The 20,007-nt window shown below is 39.1% G+C and overlaps 1 protein-coding gene across 13 annotated transcripts in view; it reads right to left on the bottom strand.

Annotated features, from left to right (window-relative positions):
- Positions 1-20,007, bottom strand: part of EMSY (EMSY transcriptional repressor, BRCA2 interacting) — a 144,073-nt gene that overhangs the window by 74,770 nt on the left and 49,296 nt on the right. For 2 of the 13 annotated variants that reach the window (XM_028115885.2, XM_028115887.2), the window contains exons 1-5: positions 13,541-13,811; positions 11,718-11,826; positions 6,383-6,482; positions 4,786-4,860; positions 3,395-3,436 (exon numbers count right to left, since the gene is read on the bottom strand). In XM_028115885.2, the coding sequence (XP_027971686.1) occupies positions 3,395-3,436; positions 4,786-4,860; positions 6,383-6,482; positions 11,718-11,787 (287 nt within the window). In that variant the 5' untranslated portion in view covers positions 11,788-11,826; positions 13,541-13,811. Of the gene's footprint in view, positions 1-3,394; positions 3,437-4,785; positions 4,861-6,382; positions 6,483-11,717; positions 11,827-13,327; positions 13,488-13,540; positions 13,816-20,007 lie in introns of those variants that run through there. The other 11 variants (XM_028115883.2, XM_028115890.2, XM_028115888.2 and 8 more) reach the window with 10 other exon arrangements.

Raw genomic sequence — 20,007 nt, 5'->3', positions numbered from 1 at the left:
AACTTTTTAAATTATAAAAAGTATCCTGAGTGAATAAGAGAGGCTTTATTTTAAGCAAGCAAAATCAAAATTATGAGTAATTATCAGAATTTAAGGGATTTCACACACACTTAAGTTCTTACACATTTTATTCTATAATATAAATCTTATAATTAACACAATTGAAACTATGAAAAATTTTCCTATGCTTTCTAAATATTGGCATTATTTTCATTAGTTTAAATCTGGCATTGCTAATGAAAACTAGTACATCTACTAACTTTTAGAACTTAATTTTGTAATTCAACTAAAAAGGTAAAAAGTACTCGTAATTTTTAAATTAGATTTTCTTTAATAATTGAGGACAGAATTCACTGAACCTTTGCAAAAATGATCTAACTGCCTGCATGGCCAGAGGTTCTAAGGCTTTCAAACAAGGGAAACTGAGGCAGTAAACGAGGGAGACTAAGTACAGAGGGAGAGAAGAGGGCTGTATATATATCACTGCATGTGTCACTGACGATGTGTTACATTAGTATCCTTCCTGTTAAAAAATAGACTAGGTCTGAGGTCACTGGAAGAAACCTGCGACTACTACTTTAATTTTACTTATATCACTCTTCATTCTAAGAAATATCTGAGGCCATGGAACTATCCTGCTAAGCAGACACTATTCTGTTTCTCTATCTAAACTTGAGTAAATTTTATCCCAGGAATCCAACTGAAATATGGTTGAAATATGAAAAGACAATTTTGTCACTTCTCTTGATTTGGCTCCACATTTACATCACTTCTCCTGATGATTAATGTCAAGGTTTAAAATTTACCCAGAATCAATTAATCAATCTCTTCACTAAATCAGAAATATTTCTGCAACTTTTCCAAACCAAAAATTCTATAACCCAATCTAGGGCTTAAGACTCGAAATGTCCACTGATTCTTCATATTTATATAGCATACACAAAAGCCCTTGTTAGTGGATAATGGAATGATGATGGTGATGGTAGTTAACATCAACTAAACACTTTTTCTATGTCAGGCACTGTTTTAAACATTTTCTATGTGTTAACTCATAATTCTCTCAATAATCCTATGAAATTGGTAATATTATTATCTCCATTTTGTGGATGGAGAAACTGAGTCACTGAGAGGTTAAATAACTTCCCTAAGGTCACACAGCCACTAAATGTTTCCTTCAACAAGCATACATCATACTACTGACATGTGCCACACCACAAGTAGAAAGTATAAAACTTTTCAAAAGGGTTTTATGTCTAACATTTGCCTTTGATTTATACTAATTGGGCACCGTTGTCTAATTACTACCAACTTTCACTGAATGGAACAAATAAATTACTTTACAACTTGAGAAGGATTTACATTCAGTTCAGAAAGGAATTTCTAGGAGCTGATGAATCTAGTTGGGTTACTATGAGAAATGTACAAACTGTTTAACCAGTCCTACCTAAAACAAGGGAAAGAAGAGTTCCTAAAACCCCAATTAACTCCATAAATTTGTTATCACATCATCTCCAATTTGACACTAGTTCTGAAACAGAGAATGGTATAAACAAGAAAAGAGAAACAGAAGTGGGCTATGGCTAACTGTCAAAGGAAAAAATTCTAAAAGCTATTTAGTGTCTTCTTGGCTTACTCCTATTTTGCTATCATTTTATTAGAACATCACCAGTAAATTTGCTAGGTGATTGTTTACACACAAATAAAGTGATGTCTACACTTACCTGGTGCATTGTTTAAATGGTGGCAGAAATTATGGAAGATCAATAATTTGAAACACATGAATATTTGCTATTGAAAAGACAGAATTTGCAGTGCAAAAGATACAACTGCAACTTTTAAAAAGATCTGTAAATCTTCCAAATTTCTACTCATGCAAACATGCTCAAACTTTTTTTAAGTGAGTGAAAAATTATGTTAGAATTAGATCAAAAATTCCTATTTGCTTAGTAATGAGGATGTAAATATGCATTAGTTGCACAAATCATCTAAACTGAATTTTACAGATTTTTGTAAACGTCTTATTGCAGGGCTTCCCTGGAGTACCTAAATTTCAATGGAAGGATCGCTTCTCTATTTAGATTAAGGATGGCAAGGGAGGGTAGAAACCTTGCTCCAGCCCCTTTCCTGAGAAATCTAACATGATACTAACGAAACTGCCTTGGCCCTCACATCCTTTGGTATGCAGGGCACCGGCAAAAAAAAAAAAATCTTTACCCTCACATAGAAACTCACACAGTATCCTATAAACGTCTGGCTTATGGGGAAGGAGTTTAAGAGAACAGTAGTTAAAGACAGCCACTTTCTTTGAAAACTAGAGACAATGCTGGCAAGAGTGGCACAATTAAAAACTCTGAAGCCCCTTGACATTCCAGGCTTTAATATTATGATATTCTGACATGTTTCAAAACTGAATTCGAGTATCAAACTTAATGAATGGTCTGGTGTCAAATAATAAACACGTGTTATGCTTCGGGCCATAAGCAAGGCTTTTTTCTTTGATCCCGGACACCCTGCTCCTTTTGTTTCCACCTCCTTTGTGCTCAATCTTCTCAGCTTTCTCTTCACCTTTCAACCACATTCCTTCAGGCCTAAGCTGCGAATTTTGAGTGGGGGAGGGAAGGGAGAGGAAAAAGGGAATGCAGTCAGTTCAGATGCATTCCTCCCCAGCTCCAGTTGCTTTTTTCAGGCTCAGAGTATGAAGCCATCCTATAGACAGTCTTTGGATTTAGGTTCTGTTGCTACTTCTGAGGGAAACAGGGCAGAGGAAATGTAGAGAATAAGGGATCTACGCCTTCCTCACCATGCCACACTCACCGACCCCTGGGCTCAACAAGTAAAATACGACACCTAGTCAAACTAAAACCGCAGCATAAAATATTAAAACAGGAGTAGAGAAAGACCTAAGAAGCTTTTAAAATTATACGCTGAAGTAAACTCTTCAGAAAATTAAACTCATGTATTAAAGAAATCAGAAAGGAGAGAAAAAAGGAAACACAGGCAGATAGAAGCCAACTCTCAATTATCCATGCTAACAAAGAGAGGAGGGAAAGGGAGAGGTCAAACAGATTAAAGAAATCCACATATTATCCAAAAATACTTTGGCAAATACTTGTAAATTCTTCCACCAAGCCATTTCCAGGACAACTAACAAGCAGTAAAATGACTAATTAAAATTTTCACCTCCTCTCCCTTCCCACCCTCTGACTAGAGGTACTCCCAAGCAGCAAAAAGGCTAAAGGGTGGGCAATATTAGGAGGGGGAGGAGGGGAAGAGAAGGAAAAGCAGAGGGCACGGTTAATTCATAAATGGGAATACGTGCCCCTGAATAATTGAGAGCTTCAATTTTGAAATAATACAAGAAAAAGCCTGAAATAATAATAACCTATTTGCATACCTGTAACTTGGTCTTTCACCCAAATATAAGGATAAATTCATTCTTTAAAGGGGAAAAAAGGAAAAGGAGACTAAATAAATGTTATCCTTTAAGTATGAAACTGATGCATCAACTTACAACTAATTGACCCACAATATTTTTCCAATGCTTTTAAGGTACTAACTTCGTCTCTAAGTGCCTCTGAATGTAAGCTATTGTTTACTACTTTATTATCTAGCACATAAGCTTCCTATTACCTTCTCAAATTAGAATCTAGGTTGTTATTATTTTTAGAGCATCCCAATTCAAAAGTTTAGAGCAAATTAAAGAAGGAACACATTAATATTTGAATGTTTCAACCACGTTGGCCTGACAACTACTTAAGGTCTCTAGTGGAAAAATTCCAAACTTCTACAGTGCATACATGCCTACCACTGAAAAATCTCAAAATCCAGATACCTAAACGTTCAAACTACACAGTTAAAAAGGTAGCACCCCATTTTATAAGTTAAGTAAAATGAGGAATAGCAAAGCACAACATGAAGCTAGCTAATGGATCTACAAGGTCAATTCAAATACTGCCAGTTGGTTTAAACACACTATTTATCACATTATGGAAATGCACTGAATTTTTTCCTTTAGTTTTATTTCACATTAAAACATAAAAATAAAAAATAAATGAGTAATACTGTAATATATCTTATTTTTAATGAAATGCTCCTGTCATCTTGCATTAACATTTAAGGATAATTTCTGTGCCTTTCTATTCTTTAGGAGGCACTATCTCCATTCGTATTCTACTAATGTTTAATCCCTGCCCTTAGTCCTCCACCACCCTCCACCCCATCTGTCACACAGTTATAATGATCTGAAAACAATTTGATAAGAATCCTTTATAATTTTATTTTGTTGGCTTTTTTAAAGTAAATTAAGATATATTCATATTTCTTAAAAGCAGAATATATATTCTCACAATCTTTTTTCTGAATCTCAAAATACAAGAAATATTAGTCAGGTAGAAAGAAAATTTATAATGCCTATTTATAAAGCAATATATATACCACACACCATTACAAAGAACCTCTAAGGGGTGTCAAATTAGGGGAGCATACCACTTTATTACTGAACTTTGCTTTAAGTAAGTGAATCATCTGCTAAACTGTGGTGGCCTTTTATGCAGAGATCACATTGTAACTGGATTTGACCTGAGTACTTAAAGCTTGCCTAACCAAATGCAAAAACATAACCAACTGAATAAACAGTTAATACCTCTATGGTCAGGATCCCTGAGTACAGAAATATTACTATTAAGATAAAAGACTCAGGAATCTGCTATACAATAGGAAGACTGTTTCAAAACTATGTTATACTACGTCATAAAAAAATCAGGGGTTGTATGACTAATGGCTTACTTATGTGCAATTGTTGTTAACCGTTCATCGTTTACTGCTCTCCGAACTTCAGCACGGTGGCGCTCTGTTGAGATGCTATGAAAAAAAATAGCCATTATAGAACTCTGCCAAGCAGGCAGCTCTTTTCTATACTTTTATTCATGTTTAAGTCAACATTTTGCTTGGGGAAGAGGGGGGATTGATTTGTGGAAAGATATAGATGGGGCCTAAAATATATCTTCAGATGCTTTTATTAAAATCGTAGAAAAGGGTTCATAGTGATTCTGTGTAACTGCAGAGAGAATTAGTTGCAAATTAAAAATCACAGGAAGACAAATAGCTTGATATCAAGTCATTACTTCCAAAACTCAGAAATGTCAGACCGTGTTCAAAGATTAGCAGAGGTTCCTGTTATCTAAATGTGCAAACAGCCACTGAATGACCGCTAATCGTGGTTACTAAGAGGATTTTGGCACTTAGAAGAAAGTCTTCTGAAGTCTTTTTTTTTTTCTAAAAAAATAAAAAATAAAAAATAAAGTCCTTTCTAAAGCTTAAGAGTCTATAACTTTATGTTCAGTGAATTTAATAAAGAAATAAAAGTGGCAAGATAATGTTTATTGTGGCTATATGCTATGAAATTTGACACCAGGACCTTACTCCCTTATCACTCAACATTTCAGCTTTATGTCTTCTACATTACACTATATTACCATTACAGTAAAAATGTGCTTATATTGATCCTGATTAAATACATATAAAGTTAATACTAAACAAGTGAAAAAAGGCTACACTCATTCCATTCGTAAATATTCAATAAAATGAGTAACCACTCTTCAAATTGTAATCTTTACTGCTTAAGCTAAATCTATATCATGGACTAAAATAGGTAAGGGGCTGGAAAGTGGATTTATGAGGAAATAGAAACAACAAACAAAAAATATATAAGTTGTTAAGTATGAAGACAATAAGATTAAGGATTTGACTTAATAATATCCCTGTATTAATGTCAACCAAATACAGGAAAAGACTCTTCCTTATTTTCATTTAAAAAAAAAAAAAAGAATAGGACGAAATGGTTTTAAATGTAGAAAGGAAACTTCAGTTAAAACAGAATATTTTCTGAGAAAGCTCAAGATGTCAGAATGGATCAAGACAAGGTATCAAAGAATTCCATTTGGTAGAATTTTTAATGGATTCAAGGCCACTCTAGCAGGACACTGAGGGGATAAACTATCCACAAGGCTATGACTATATAAAAACCACCCATTTCTATAAATTAAAACAACTTCCTAGTATCTCCTTCTTCCCTCCCAACAAATGCCACGGACCACTCCAAGTCTTCAGATCTTGTTGCTACCAACTCTTCTTTCCTTCACCCATGTAAAAAATACCTCCCCTTCCCAGGTGACCCAAACCTAAAATAACCCGCCTTAAACCCTTTCTGATTACAGAATAAATGATAAATTACATAACTTTCTGTAACAAAGCACACAACTGGGATGAGATATCTAAGCACCAACAACTTGAACACCTCTGTCTTCAACTTGAGAATGAAAAGTATTAAAACTCCTCAAAATGAAATTTCTAGAGTCATATCTCACAAACTTTTATAATTTACCTAAGAACTTTTGAGAGTTCTCCGAGAAGATCTTTCTTTTCCTTGGTGAGATCCCCCTGTGCCCGAAGTGCACTGATAACTCCAGCATATGCCTCCAATTCTAGAAGAAGAAAATTATTTTATCAAGATAGGCCTTCAATATTTTAATACTGTGGCTATATATACTGAAACTTCAGGGCAAAAAACCTAGAAATCAATAAAAAAAGTCAATACAGAAAATTTTAGAAGTTCCTCTCAAAAATTTTATCTAAGAGCATTGATTAAAATGTAGCTTTTATAATTGTATATCTTTTTTTTTATTGCCTCACAGAAGTCATGTGTACAAAGTGTTTAGGTAGAAAAATCTAATGGTAAATATTTTATCTCACACCTTATCAATGAAGAACATTTAACTCAGATGCTACCAACAATTGGGAACAGACTCCAAGTGATACAAGGCTGATAAGAGAAATTTTTAGCTTTACTGACAGGTACCTACCATGACCAATCCTTGAAAAAATTCCTTAGCCCTGCCTTGAATTCAAACTACATTCTCCTGGGGTTGAGAATACCATGAGTACTGCACAATAGAAAAACTCCTAGAACAAGAGTCAAATGACCAGATTCTGGCTCCAACACTCCCACTTACTAGTTATGTAACCTTGGACAAGTTCTTTCTCACCCTGAACCTCAATTTCTTTATCTAGAAGAGACATCAAAGGTATCTTCCAGATTTAAGATCCTCTGCATCTACCATCGAAATGACTGAGACTGGTTAGGAAACATGAGTTGCTCTTACAGCAACCAGGATATAATATACTGAACCCTAAGGCCAGACAGTTTCATTTCACTATCTTTCCACAGCAACAACCATTATGAAATGAAACTGTCAGTCTCCAATACTGGTTAAAATATAAAAGCAAAAAGTCCTCAACTGGCTCCCAATGAACCATGCCTGCCTCCCAGCGCACTCCTTGGGAACTGTACTACTTTTGTATAGTGCCTTCCCACACTGACTCTGGGCTTGGCATGTGACTTGCTTTGGCCAGTGGAACATGAGCATACATGATACAAACAGAAGCTCACTACCATTTGCCTGCAGGGCCTTGCTCTCTTGGAACCTTAAGATAACCAAGCTGTGAAGAAGCCCAGGATGAAAGGCCACATGGAGAGAGGCCCAGCCCTATCTGAGCTAAGCCCAGTAAACCAACTAAGCTACCAGCTGAATACAGCCACATGAGAGAGCTCAGGCAAAACCAGCAACCACAGAATCAAAAAAATAAATAAAATAGTTGTTTTAAGCCATTAACACTATGAGACAGGCATATCTAAACAAAACAGAATGATGGGAAGTGAGTGTCCAAACTACAGTTATCTTCTTAGTCAATTCAAGTTGCTACTAGTATTTGGTATATCCCAAGGCCTGACACACAAAGAATGAAGGTATACATATCTGCATCCTAGGTACTACACCAATAATAAACTAGTAGCCTTGTTTAGTTCTTGTTATTCACAGTTCTGAGAGTTAAAAAAAAAAAAAAAGTGAGCTGACTATATTAAACAGAAATATCTGATCCATGGGGCGCCTGGGTGGCTCAGTCAGTTGGGCGTCTGCCTTAGGCTCAGGTTATGATCCCAGAGTCCTGGGATCAAGGCCCCATATCACATCCCTGCATCGCACAGGGCTCCCTGCTCAATAGGGAGTCTTGCTTCTCCCTTTCCCTCTGCTCCTCCTCCCTGCTCGCTAGAAAGAAATGCCTGACCCAAATGAATTATCCCATGTGTAAACATCTTGCATATTCAATCTATGCTGAATACTATGTAGATGTTTCATGTGGTCTCTCTGGAAGGACAAAGCTTTCCTGCTCTGAATAGTAAAGGAAATACTTAGTACCACGAAACATATATTTCAGCTTTTATCAGGTCCCAAAGTAGAGTTCAGAAAGGCACTGGGGATAACCAACTAAGAAATCACTATACTAAAAGTTTATGCCTCATTTATGGAATATTTTATTCAATAGATCAGTATTGACTCCTATTATATATACCAGATAGTATGTTAAATCCTGCCTTCAAGGAGTTTACTCTAGAATAAAGCTACAGTGAAACAAGTCATCAGACAATGATGATACAGTTTATAATACAGTGGTAAAAGCAAAAAGAAGAAACACATCATTCAGTCTAGAAGCATAAGCTTTAATCAGAAAGAGAAGTGTGCTCTAAGCAAGCAGGAGGAAAAAAAACACAAATAAGCGAAAGGAATACAGTAAGAGAGCAAATAATGTCTCATATAAACATCAAACTTTCAGTAACAGTCAGTGACTATTTTCGGAGTTTTACTTTAGGGAAAGTAAAAATATGTATTTGGATAGTCACTAACTCAAACCAAACTTAATTGCACATTACTACTACTACTACTACAAGGCACCATGGAGAATATTTATATGAACCAAACAAAGTCCCTATCTTCAAGGTAATTAAAATCCAAGAAGAGACACACATATAGGAATAAAGAAGGATAAAAATGGAAAAGTAGTTTGGGGCCAGACTAAGCCTCTAATTTCAGGCTAAAAAGTTCTTATTTGATAGAGGACTCAGTAGTTGATTGAATGTGGAAGGAACAGCAGAAGGAAAGGAACCACATTTTGTAGTTTGCAAGATATTTAGGAGAAGGGCAATACCATAAAAAGAAATGGGAGAGGTCTGAGAGAGGAAATGGTATGAGGAAAAAGAAGTTCACTTTTGGCCTATGTAATTTATGGTGATCAAGATACTACTACAAAAAGATTGAAATTAACCAAAGAAATGCGGCAAAGGTTGTTTTTGACATTTCAAGTCTCATTCCAAGTCTAACTAAAAAGTCATGGACAAAAGTTAGAGGTGGTAACCTCACACAAAACTGGGACTCAGACCACAGTTATCATAGTCACACAATCTGAGGCACTTCCTCCATTCTCCAGAAATTCACTCATAGTAAAGAACCTTTACTGGCTTCCCAACCTCCTTGACATTTGATTTCCATTTTGATGGGTATCCTCAGATCCTGACAAATATCAAACTTAGTTGAATTTCTGGTATTTTTGGTGCCGTTCTATTGTAGTGTTCACTCTAATGACACATAAATATAATAAGAGATACATGCAAACACCACAGAACACAAAAAGATTTCCCAAACCACTCTATAAAGTCCTCAACATTCCATTTAAACAAATCAGCCATTCAATTATATTATAGTCTGTGAAGCCCCATGTTGGAATGGTTTTTAAAAAATAAGGCAGGGGAAAGGCAGGATAGAGGGAGGGAAGCATTTCTCTATCACTGGTATGTTCAGTATATTATTAAAAAAATTCTTGACCCGAGTTTTTATATTTAAGTAAAATTTTAAATGTTTAGCATTTTATGTTAAACGATTTATAACTATTTTTAAAAGAACAAAGCTAATTCTTAAAATATTTTAAGTTAATTCTTAAATACCGTACTTTCTCTAAACTTTGGACCTAGAGCTAAGGGTTTGAATGCAATTCAAAAGTTTCATTGTTATGATAATGAGCCAACGGGTGGGGAGGAAGTCTTTCTGCAAATCACTATCAAGGCTCACCTCCCAAAGTGAAGGGTCATTGAAGATGACATTACCCTGTAGGAAGGCTGTTTCCTTTTGTATAGAAACAGCTCTCTAGCAACATTACCCACACAGCTCTGGCTAAAGCTAAGGATAAATTTAGACTTAAAGGTTACCATTTTTATATTTAAACATAATCTCTTGACTCAAGGCCCCAAAAGCCCAGAAACTCTAATCCAATCTACCGTAGTTGGGATCTGTTCATCTGCAATTATTCTAGCTATGGAGTAAACATCAGTACTACTTTATAAATGGTAGCTAGCAAGCTACAGCAATTGGCATGCAAGTGTGTAGAAAATCATCCTCGAATTAGTACTAAAAGTTTGGATGTAAGGTTAAAGGAAAAAAATGATAATGGATGACTGCCCAAAAAAGCTCTCTAAATATGCTAAACTACAATGCTAAGAAATAGTTTAAAATCAGAGAAATCCTCCCAGTGGCCTGACGGGAAATAAAAAGGGTAAATGTTACTAACAGACAGGACCAGGGCAGCTATGATTCAGATTTACACAAAAGAATTCCCAACAAAGATTTCCTTTGAAGATTCACCTGCAAATAAATATGTCTGAAAGCAACTGCTCTAAAACAGTATACCCTCAGATGTCAAGCACCGTGGTAGGACCCTTTTATATACAATTAATCCACATAACAAACTTATGAGGCAGATATTATTATGCTTTTTTACAAAAGTGTCAACAGATTTAAGGAGATTAAATAAACTGTCCTTGATCTTGTGGGTCATTAGTGACAAGACCAAGACCCCAGGTCCCTCTGAATTCAAGGCCCACACTTTCCCCTTCAAAATCATAAACAAATAATTCATATCCACTCCCAAAACATTTAATGTTCTTTTTCAAATTATTTTTTCATTTACTGAGCACCCACTATGTGCTAGCTTGGGATTATAGTGGTAAAGAAGACAACAAGGTCGTTCTTGGACCTTTTGGTCTAAAGCAGTAGTTCTCAACCAAGGATCCTCATTTGAACCACAGAATATAAAAAATGACTTGAGTAACTCTCAATTTTCCCAAGAATGGTACAAAACCATTACCATTCGAAATGCATAAAAAGAAGTTAGTTCATTACATACAATGGATTAGGTTTAGGATTAGTGCTTAATTCTCTCCCTAAAATGCTAGTTGAGAAAGGCTGCTCTAAAGGAAAAGAAGCTCAAAATAATGAATTATACACATAAAGCGTGTTTTATTACTGATAGTAACCGTAATTTAGGAAAGTCAGCATAGTTAACATTTACTTAGAATTCAGAAACAGTTTATAATTCACACATACATTCATGAAGGTTAAAAGTATCCTAAAGTAAGACTGGAATCATATTCCCTGGGTTACAATCCTGACTCCATGACTTACTATGAGCATCACCTTGGGTTCTAAGCTTCAGTTTTGTCATCTGTAATATGGAAACACACACACAAAAATACCTACCTTTCCCATTTGAATGAGGATTAAATAAGATAGCGAATGTAAATAACTCAGAATAACCCAATACCCTTGAAGACCTCTTAGCTACTATTTTTATTATTATGGTCCATAATAATCCTACTAAGTACAGAGCACTATGCTAGGCACTGGGGAAATAACAATGAGTAAGATGAAAAGTACACCTCTAAAGAATTTCTAATGCAACATGAGATATCACATCCAGGAAAACAGTCATGACAAAAACAGAAAGGGAAAAGTATCATAGAAAGGCATAAACATCAAAAATGAAAATCATACCCAATTTTCTAAGAATCCTTTTGCATTCATCCCTGCTGAGATCCAAAAGGGTTGGCCACACAACAGGCATTGCTGCTTCTTTTTGGTAGCCCCAAAGAGCTTGTCTTCCCTACCAAAACAAATGAAACAAAAATCAAATTACCAAAGTACATTCAAAGGCCACTTACCTGGAAATCCACCCACTAAAAAGTAAAACCAGTAAGAACATCTCACAATCCTATTTCACCACCACACTTTTCAACTTCTGATAAATGAAGAACTAAATATTCCGCAGCTCATTATCCCAGCACAGGATAGTGGAGAGAGCACAGGTTTGAGAGTCAGACACCTCTAGTTTCTAGTTCCAGCTTTCAATTCACTGTCTGGGTGATCCTGGGTAAAGTGGACTATCTGAGCAAAAGTTTTCTACATCTGTAAAACAGAGGTACTATCATCCAATTTGTCGTAAGGATTAAAGAACAGTATGTGAAGTTCTTATGATAGTGGCTGGCATGTTGTTTAATAAATAGGTACTATTACCTGTGTAACCTTACGCAAGTTACCTGATTTGTGTCGGCTTTCTCACTTGTGAGTTACAAGAGATAGAATATATAAACCTCCTAGCACGTTACCTGGGCTAATGGAACTTAACAAAAAACTTTCTTCTCAAGTCTTAACAATGAACGATGAATTTACACCCTGTAGTCATTAAACAATCATTTACCAAAAGTTTAGATGTCAGGAACTTACTTCATACTGGGAATTGCCTGGTCTAGAGGATAAAAAGACAACAGCGCTGGGCACTTGCACAATACCTGCTTAGCACACAGCAGATCGACTGTAAATATTTAAGTAGATGAATGAAGATAGAGAAGAGTAGGTAAAATGCATGAGTGAGTGAGTGAGTGAATGAATGAATGAGCGAGCTCAATGTCTAGTCGAGAAGTCAGGAACCGAACCGTAGTAACTGCTATGTCTCGTTCCAGGCACTGGGGCTGCTAACTCCAACTCTGCGCCCGGAGTTGATCCCCCCTCCTCCGACTTCCCATAGTCCTCTCAGCTACGAACCAACACAGAGCAAGAACTGGACTGCGCGCCCCAGCCGGCAGAATGACATAAAGAAAAGGGGTGGGGAGGAGGAAGAAGGGGCAGAGCCAAAGGAATCCGCTCCCTCCACAAGCCAGTCCCCGCCCCCCGACAGGATCTTGGAGGCGGCCGGCGACCGCCCGAATCAAGCACCACGTCACGGCATCCCGACGCGTCCCCGCCAGCGCACCCCACCGCGGGGCCGCAGCGCCCTGGAAATCTGGGCAGCAGTTGCGGGAGCCCGCTCCGGAGCCGGGATCTCGTGTAATCCTTCCCCCACTCAAGTGTCAAGGAGGCAAGCCCGCCCCGCCCCCTCCCCAAACACGCACTCTCTCGCAGCACCACAACAAGAGCAGCCCGCCCACCCTCCTCACCGGTGCCGCTCAGCGCCAACGCCAATGTCAAGCCCACTACCCAAGCCCTTCAAGACCAGTAGCCGGTGTCAGGGGCCCCGGCCAGCATCAGCGCCTCGCTCCCTCCTCAGCGGAGAAGACAACGGAGAGAGAGTAGGCGCGCGGACAGCCAGGCAGACGACCGAGACTCACCGGAAGGCTCCCAGAGCTGGACCCCCAGGATCCCAGCACCAGGCCTGCCAAAGTCCTCCTCAGCCCATCTCGGGGAGCCCCCACGATCCCGTTAGGAGACAACGGAGGATGGGGCTGGGCGCCCCAAGCCGGGGACCAAATGGTTGGCCCGGCGCTCCTCCAGTCTGGCTAACCTGCCAGCTCTTCCCAGCACCCTGTCTGAGAGTCACCCACCTGCCCGGCCTTTCGGGGCTCATCTAAAAGGCTCCTCCGCCAAGACTAGGGAACACCAGGAATTGGGTTTGTTTGCGGTGCCTCAGAAGGGGCAAGATGGCGACAGGCATCAGGGCGCAGGCGCACCCGCGCGCTGCCAATCGGGAGGTGTAGTTCGCCTTTCCCGCCTTTCGGAGAACCGACTCCAGAAGGCCTCCATTCTCCCAGTCCCTCTTTTTCTCCGCGTTTTGAAAGGAAAGAGGAGACATCGCGGGAGGTGCTGGGAGTTGTGGTCCGGACCCAAGCTCCCTTCTCTTTCGCTCTCGGTGTGCTGTCGCAGGCGCAAGGAAGGCCGGGATTGTAGTTTCCTTGGCTTCTCCTCCATACCCTCCTCTCTGGCTTCGCGCGCCTCTCCTCCGGCTGCCGTCTCCCAACCTATCGGCTGCGCTCTCTGCTACGTGTGGCGTCACACGTAGAGGCCAAAATGGCGTCGGTACCCGGACCTGAGGCTTTGCCGCGACCTTTACTCTAGGCGAGGTTAGGGACGATAGGAAAGCCGCTTTGTCCCTGAAGCGCCGTTGAGGATTAGGATCGGATTCCTCAGAGTCATGGGAGCAATTATCAGCGGCCTCCAGCCCCCACCAGGCGCAACTCAAGGAGAGAATCCACGCTACAAGAACCGACGTAGCGGACGTCGCAATTGCCCGAACCAAATCTGGGGGTTGCGGAGTTGCCCGTGGAGAAGGGGAACCTGAGCGTTCTCCGCTCCGGGTTTCTCCACGTGTGAAGTGGGAATGATAGTGATATCTCGTGCTTTAGCTGTCAAAGGGAAGAAGGAGAAGGTATTTATTAGAGGCCCTACGACGTGGTAGGTTCATCCTTCAGCCTTTGTTCTTATTTAATCACAGAACAATTGTGTGAAGAAGGTATTGTTGCCCTTATTTTACATATGAGAAAAGGGGCCCAGTGTGTAGTTACTCGCGGCCATAAAATCGAAGCCAGTGCTTGGTATTGTGGAAGATTCAATCCAAGTTTTGTGATTGTCTTTCTTCTTAAGTTGTGTCCTTTTGGAAATGTAGGATCTGGTAAAAATGCCAAGTCAGAGGGGGCTCTTAATATGCTTTCTGATATTAACAAAGTTTTCATGTAAAATGGGTTAACCTCACCCTATGGGGATGTTGTGATACACAACGTAGAAAAAAGTTATTTGTAAATTGTGGACCACTGTGCAAAAGTGTGAGACTGGTCATATTCTTGAATGGAGCTATAGATAAAAAGAAAATAAATAACTGCATTTAAGTTTCTTATTACTATTTACCCTTGAGCTAAAAAAATATTCTGTGAGGTCCCAGAAAATTGTTTTTGTTGAAACCCAAGCCTGCTCCTCCAGAAAGTCATGAAGTGGGTCAGATAATACCCAGGCCCTTCTCTCCCTCCTTGATCTTACAATGCATTCTCTTCCATGTATTTCCCACCTGTTTTCAGGTCAATTACTTAACTTTTGGAAAGATGCGAAAAGAAACTTTAATAGATTTTGTAGTTTAACATACATTCTTTGAGCCTCACGGCATCTCAGTGAGGTAGGTATAATTTAGATCCTCTCCCCACCCCCACAAACACTTCTGAATGAGGAAAACGCGGAAGTTGAAGAACTCACCCAGTCTCAGAAAGCTAGGAATTGAAGGGAGCTGGACTTTATAACCCTAGGTCTTCTGACTACCAAGTGTCTTCCTCTACAACAAATGTCAAGGTGACAGTAATGGAGTAGAAATGGAAAGACAAGCTGCTTATAAGACTGACTCTGACCATAATAAGTAGCATATAAGTCAAGAATTATAGCTTACTCTTGTGCTTACCTGGTGCCAAGTATTTTTATAAGCATCTCACGTATAATTCATTTAGACCTTAAAATTTAATGAGGTAGAAACTATTATGTCTAATTACAAATGAGAAAACCGAGGCACAGGAAGGAGGTTAAATAGCTTGCCTAGAGTCATACATTATAAGTAAATGGTAAAGCCAGGACTTAAACCCAAGCAGCTTGACTCCAGTGTCCGCTCTAGACCAGTGGTTCTCAGACTTTCCATGTTCAGTAGGAATCACCTGAGGATCTTGTTAAAAATGCAAATTTTGACTGAGTTATGTCTGGGTAGGGCCTAAGATTGTATATTTCTAACAAGCTCTCAATCTACCACATACCTTCTCTTTCCTCCTAACTATATATATTTGTATTTGTGGCCAGAATCTGCCTTCTCCATTCTGCCTCTGATTGCTCCATGTTCCCAAATATTCCCAATATTAAAATCTCTTCCTTAAGCGTCAGAGTCAAACTTTACCCTCAAGAAACTTATCCTGCCCCTGACTTTCCCTCTAGGGTAAACAGGCATTCCTGCCTCTGCTTCTATACATCTTATTACAGAATTCAGAACACTTAACTTACGGTCATTTGTTCAAAAATCTTCCTGACTAGACAGTGAGCTCTTCAAGGAGAGGTCTTTTACTCCAGTGTCTAGCACATAAAAATAATAGCTAGTACTTATCTAGGGCTCTCTCTGTTCCAGATGCTGCTTTATACATTAACGTGTTTAATCTCCACAATAGCCTTATGAGATACACTATTCCCATTTTATGAATGAAGAAACTGAGGCACAGAGAGATTAAGTAGTTTATCTCAGGTAACAAGCTAGTAAGTAGCAGAGCCATGATTTCAAGTTAAGGCACTTTAAGTCCAAGAAATTTGTGATAAATGAGAGCCGTCTTCCACTTCCAAAAACGAAAAGCCAAGACTTACTGTCCTACTAGACATGAGTATAACTCCCTCTAGTCTGGGAAAATGTATTGGAGTACAATATTTGTCTCAAACTTTATTCCTCTATTGACCAACCAGGTTAAGCAGTTTTCTTTAAAGAGACTTCTTCAAGAGGCCTACCACACACTATTCTAATTTTGTAGTGCTATATTGGAGAAGGTGGATTTCACAGTTAGGAAAATATCTGTTAAGTTCCCTGTAATACTGTACAGGTAGGCAAGTCGAAATGGATAAGACTTTAGAGATTCATTTTCAAAATGAAAAACCAGGTTCAAAGACAGCAAATGAGTTAACCAGAGTCATACAGGAACTTCATGGCAGGACTGGGACTGGAAACCAAACCTTTTGACTTACAGGCTGCTTGTCTTTCCACTGTACCACACTGCCCTTAGGAGTCTTACCTTTGGAAAGATTTATTACCACAATGGTATAGCCAAGGTGTATACTAAAAATGAGAATAGCAAAACCAAAAAAATAAATTAGTAATATTTAAAAATAAATTAGTAATAAATTATATTAGTAGAATATAAAATAGTAGATCAAGATACGTAGGTTTGGGGGACAGAAAAAAAGTAAATGGGAAATGGTAATTACATACCTGGGTTTCTTGGAAGATAAAAATGCTTTGAACAATCTAGAACGGCTTCAGAAACGAGGTGAAAGATCTGGACCCTGCCTTGTCAACTGCCTTAACTCCTCTCCCTTACTGCCCACTAAATTCTGTGGTCTCTACTTCGTAAATAGCTGGCCCCATTGTTTCAGTGGGCTGATGATGAGGCCTCATCACCTGTGTGGAGTGGACCTTTTTCCCAACCCTCTTCCTCCAAAAGAACCTCTCTACACTCCTTGCCTAGTACATCTACCATACTGCCACTGCTGTCAGGGTGACCTTTCTAAAATTCAAAGCTCACCATATCAGTCACTTGTATAAAACTTTCCAGTAGTTTCTAGTTGCCAACAGAATAAAGTTCCAGCTTTTTTACAAGCAAACCCGTGTCAATGCAAAGAAATTTCCTTGCATATCTAACATTTTCATAGAGCACTGCCATCACTTCTTTTATTTTGCCTAAAATCTGATACTGTCCTAAAGTTAACTCCTTCTCTTAAAGCCCTTTCAAATGGAGTTCTCCTGTCCCCATCTTTAGTATCTTGAACCAGAAGTAAACGCTGGCATTCTCACCTTGTAACTACAACTTCCAGACCAGCTACCCCTGCTTTGAGGCTTTTACTGTCAAGCCATGCAAACTCTATCTTCATTCCATCTCTCTAGGGATGATGGGATCTTAGAAACTTTTTAACAGCCTGCTATCATCAGTTTATGTTGCCCTGTTGTCCCCTCTGCCCTTGTCCTCACGAGAAAGATTAAAAAAAAAACAAAAAACAAACCTTCTCCCAGCACCGCCCTTCAACCACCCATTTCTTTGATCATATCCTGTACTTTGTTCTCTAGAACTGTTCCACCTCTGAAATCAGTAACCAAGGGATTCCACCTTCTAAACAAGACCTTCTTTTATTCCAGATTTTTTTACTCCTTTACCCTCACCAAACCTGTTCTTAACTTCCGTGAAATCTGTAGTTTACAGTCTACCGGTTACAAGTTTGTTCTCCTCCTCCAGCTTTACTTTCTTCCCTTTCAAAACTGGGACCTGTGATCATTTATTTCAAACTCGGTCTCATTGGCACTTTCAAGTTCATTCAGCCATTCTGTCCTTCCACATAAACCCTAAAACAGCCCTCAACCTTGGATCAGTTCCTCCCCTACATCCCTTCCCATGTTGATGTAGCTATTAGTTAACTGTTGGTGCATAATAAATTATCCCAAACCTTGACTTAAAACAACAATAAGATTTTTTTTTTAAGATTTTATTTATTTATTTGAGAGAGAGAGAATGAGAGACAGAGCATGAGAGGGAAGAGGGTCAGAGGGAGAAGGAGACTCCCCGCTGAGCAGGGAGCCCGATGCGGGACTCGATCCCGGGACTCCAGGATCATGACCTGAGCCGAAGGCAGTCGCCTAACCAACTGAGCCACCCAGGTGCCCAAGATTTTTTTTTTTTTTTAGCTTTTCAGTTTTCATTTCATACAGGTTTTGCAGTTTCTATGGGACTTAAGTTAGCTGAGTGATTCTGGCTTGGAATCTCTAAGTGGTTGCAGTCATGATGTCAGCTGGGGCAGCTGTCATCTGAAGACTGACTCTGGGGCTAAAGAAAGAATCACCTTCCCAGGTAGCTCCTTCACGTGGTTGGCACTTTAAAAAGGGAAGAGGTCTGTTTCTCTGTGGACCTCCCTATAAGGCTGCTTGAGCATCCTCACAGCATGGTGGCTGGCTCCCCCTAGAGCAAGTGAGGGGTTAGAGCAGTGTGGAAGCTATAATTTGCAATGTGCCTACCCATCTGTGTGTGGACAAAATCAGGTTTTAGGAATTTGTACAAAGCAGCAAATCTAGAACAACTTGATGGCAGTAAGTTGAAATAATATTAAGTAGCATTTATCGAAGTTCAGTTATAGAAAGAGCACTCATGTGCATTACTTCATTTAAACCTCAAAACATTCCCATGACATAGTAACCATTGTCCATTTCATAGCTGAGGAAACCAGGACCTAGAGAGAAAAGTAATTTGTGCAATGTCAGATATCACCGGAAGACTCTTCCCAAGAACACACAAGAATTCTGGTTATCTGTGGTTGCATATCAAACCATTGCTGTAGCTTAAACAATTTATTTCACTCACAAATCTTCACTTTGGTAGGGCTTAGTGGAGACAGTTCATCTCTCCTCCTCTGGTGTCCACTGAGGCAGCTTGGCACCTAAGATCTAGAATCATCTGAGGTCTCATTCATTCATATGACCAGCAATTGATGTTGCCTGGAATTTTTGTTGGGATTATCAGCAGAGACATCCATATGTAGCATCTCCATGTGGCCTAGGCTTCCTTGCAAACATGTGGCAAAATTCCAAGGGGAAGTGACTGGAAAGAGACAAAACTATGGAAGTTTTTATGGTCAAACTATGGAAATCATGTCATTATTTGTGCCATACTCTTGATTGGAATAGTCAAGCCCACCCAGGTTCAAGGGGAAGGGAAGTAGATTTCATTTCCTAATGGAAGAGTGGTGGAGTTCTGAAAGAACACATGGGACCAGAAATACTGCTGTGGCCATTTTTGAAAAACATCATCTGCCATAGTCAACCCTCTGTTCACAACATATCCTCATATGCAAGACATACTCATTCCTCCCCCCGCCCATCCCCAGCCCCCAAGTCTCTTCCCATTTTGACAGCAGGATTGGACTGTGAAGAGGCTAAGAGGTTGCAGTCATACTGTGAGATTCCATTTATATAAAGTTCAAAAGCAGCAAAAATAATTTTTGTGAAAGAAGCCTGAATAGTAAATAACTTCAGAGGAGCAACTACTTGGATGGAGCACATAGGAACCGTGGAACTATGAATGTTCTAGATCTTGATCTGGGTAGGGGTTATATGAATAGATATGCCTAGGTAAAAGCTTATCAAGCTGTACATGTAAGATTATATCCTTTATGTAGTTTATACTTAAATAAAAAGTAAAATCACTGTAATGGTGGATACATGTCATTAAGACATCTGTCAAAACCTGTAGAATGTACACCACCAGGAGTGAACACGCAGGTAACCTGTGGACTTTGGGTGGTAATGACA

The sequence above is a fragment of the Eumetopias jubatus genome, unplaced genomic scaffold (genome assembly GCF_037043125.1).
Source record: "Eumetopias jubatus isolate StellerSeaLion01/CBP00866 unplaced genomic scaffold, mEumJub1_p1.0 scaffold_13, whole genome shotgun sequence".
Classification (NCBI taxonomy): Eukaryota; Metazoa; Chordata; class Mammalia; order Carnivora; family Otariidae; genus Eumetopias; species Eumetopias jubatus.
Note: the sequence above shows the minus strand (reverse complement) of the source record. Positions and strands in the feature narration are given on the sequence as shown.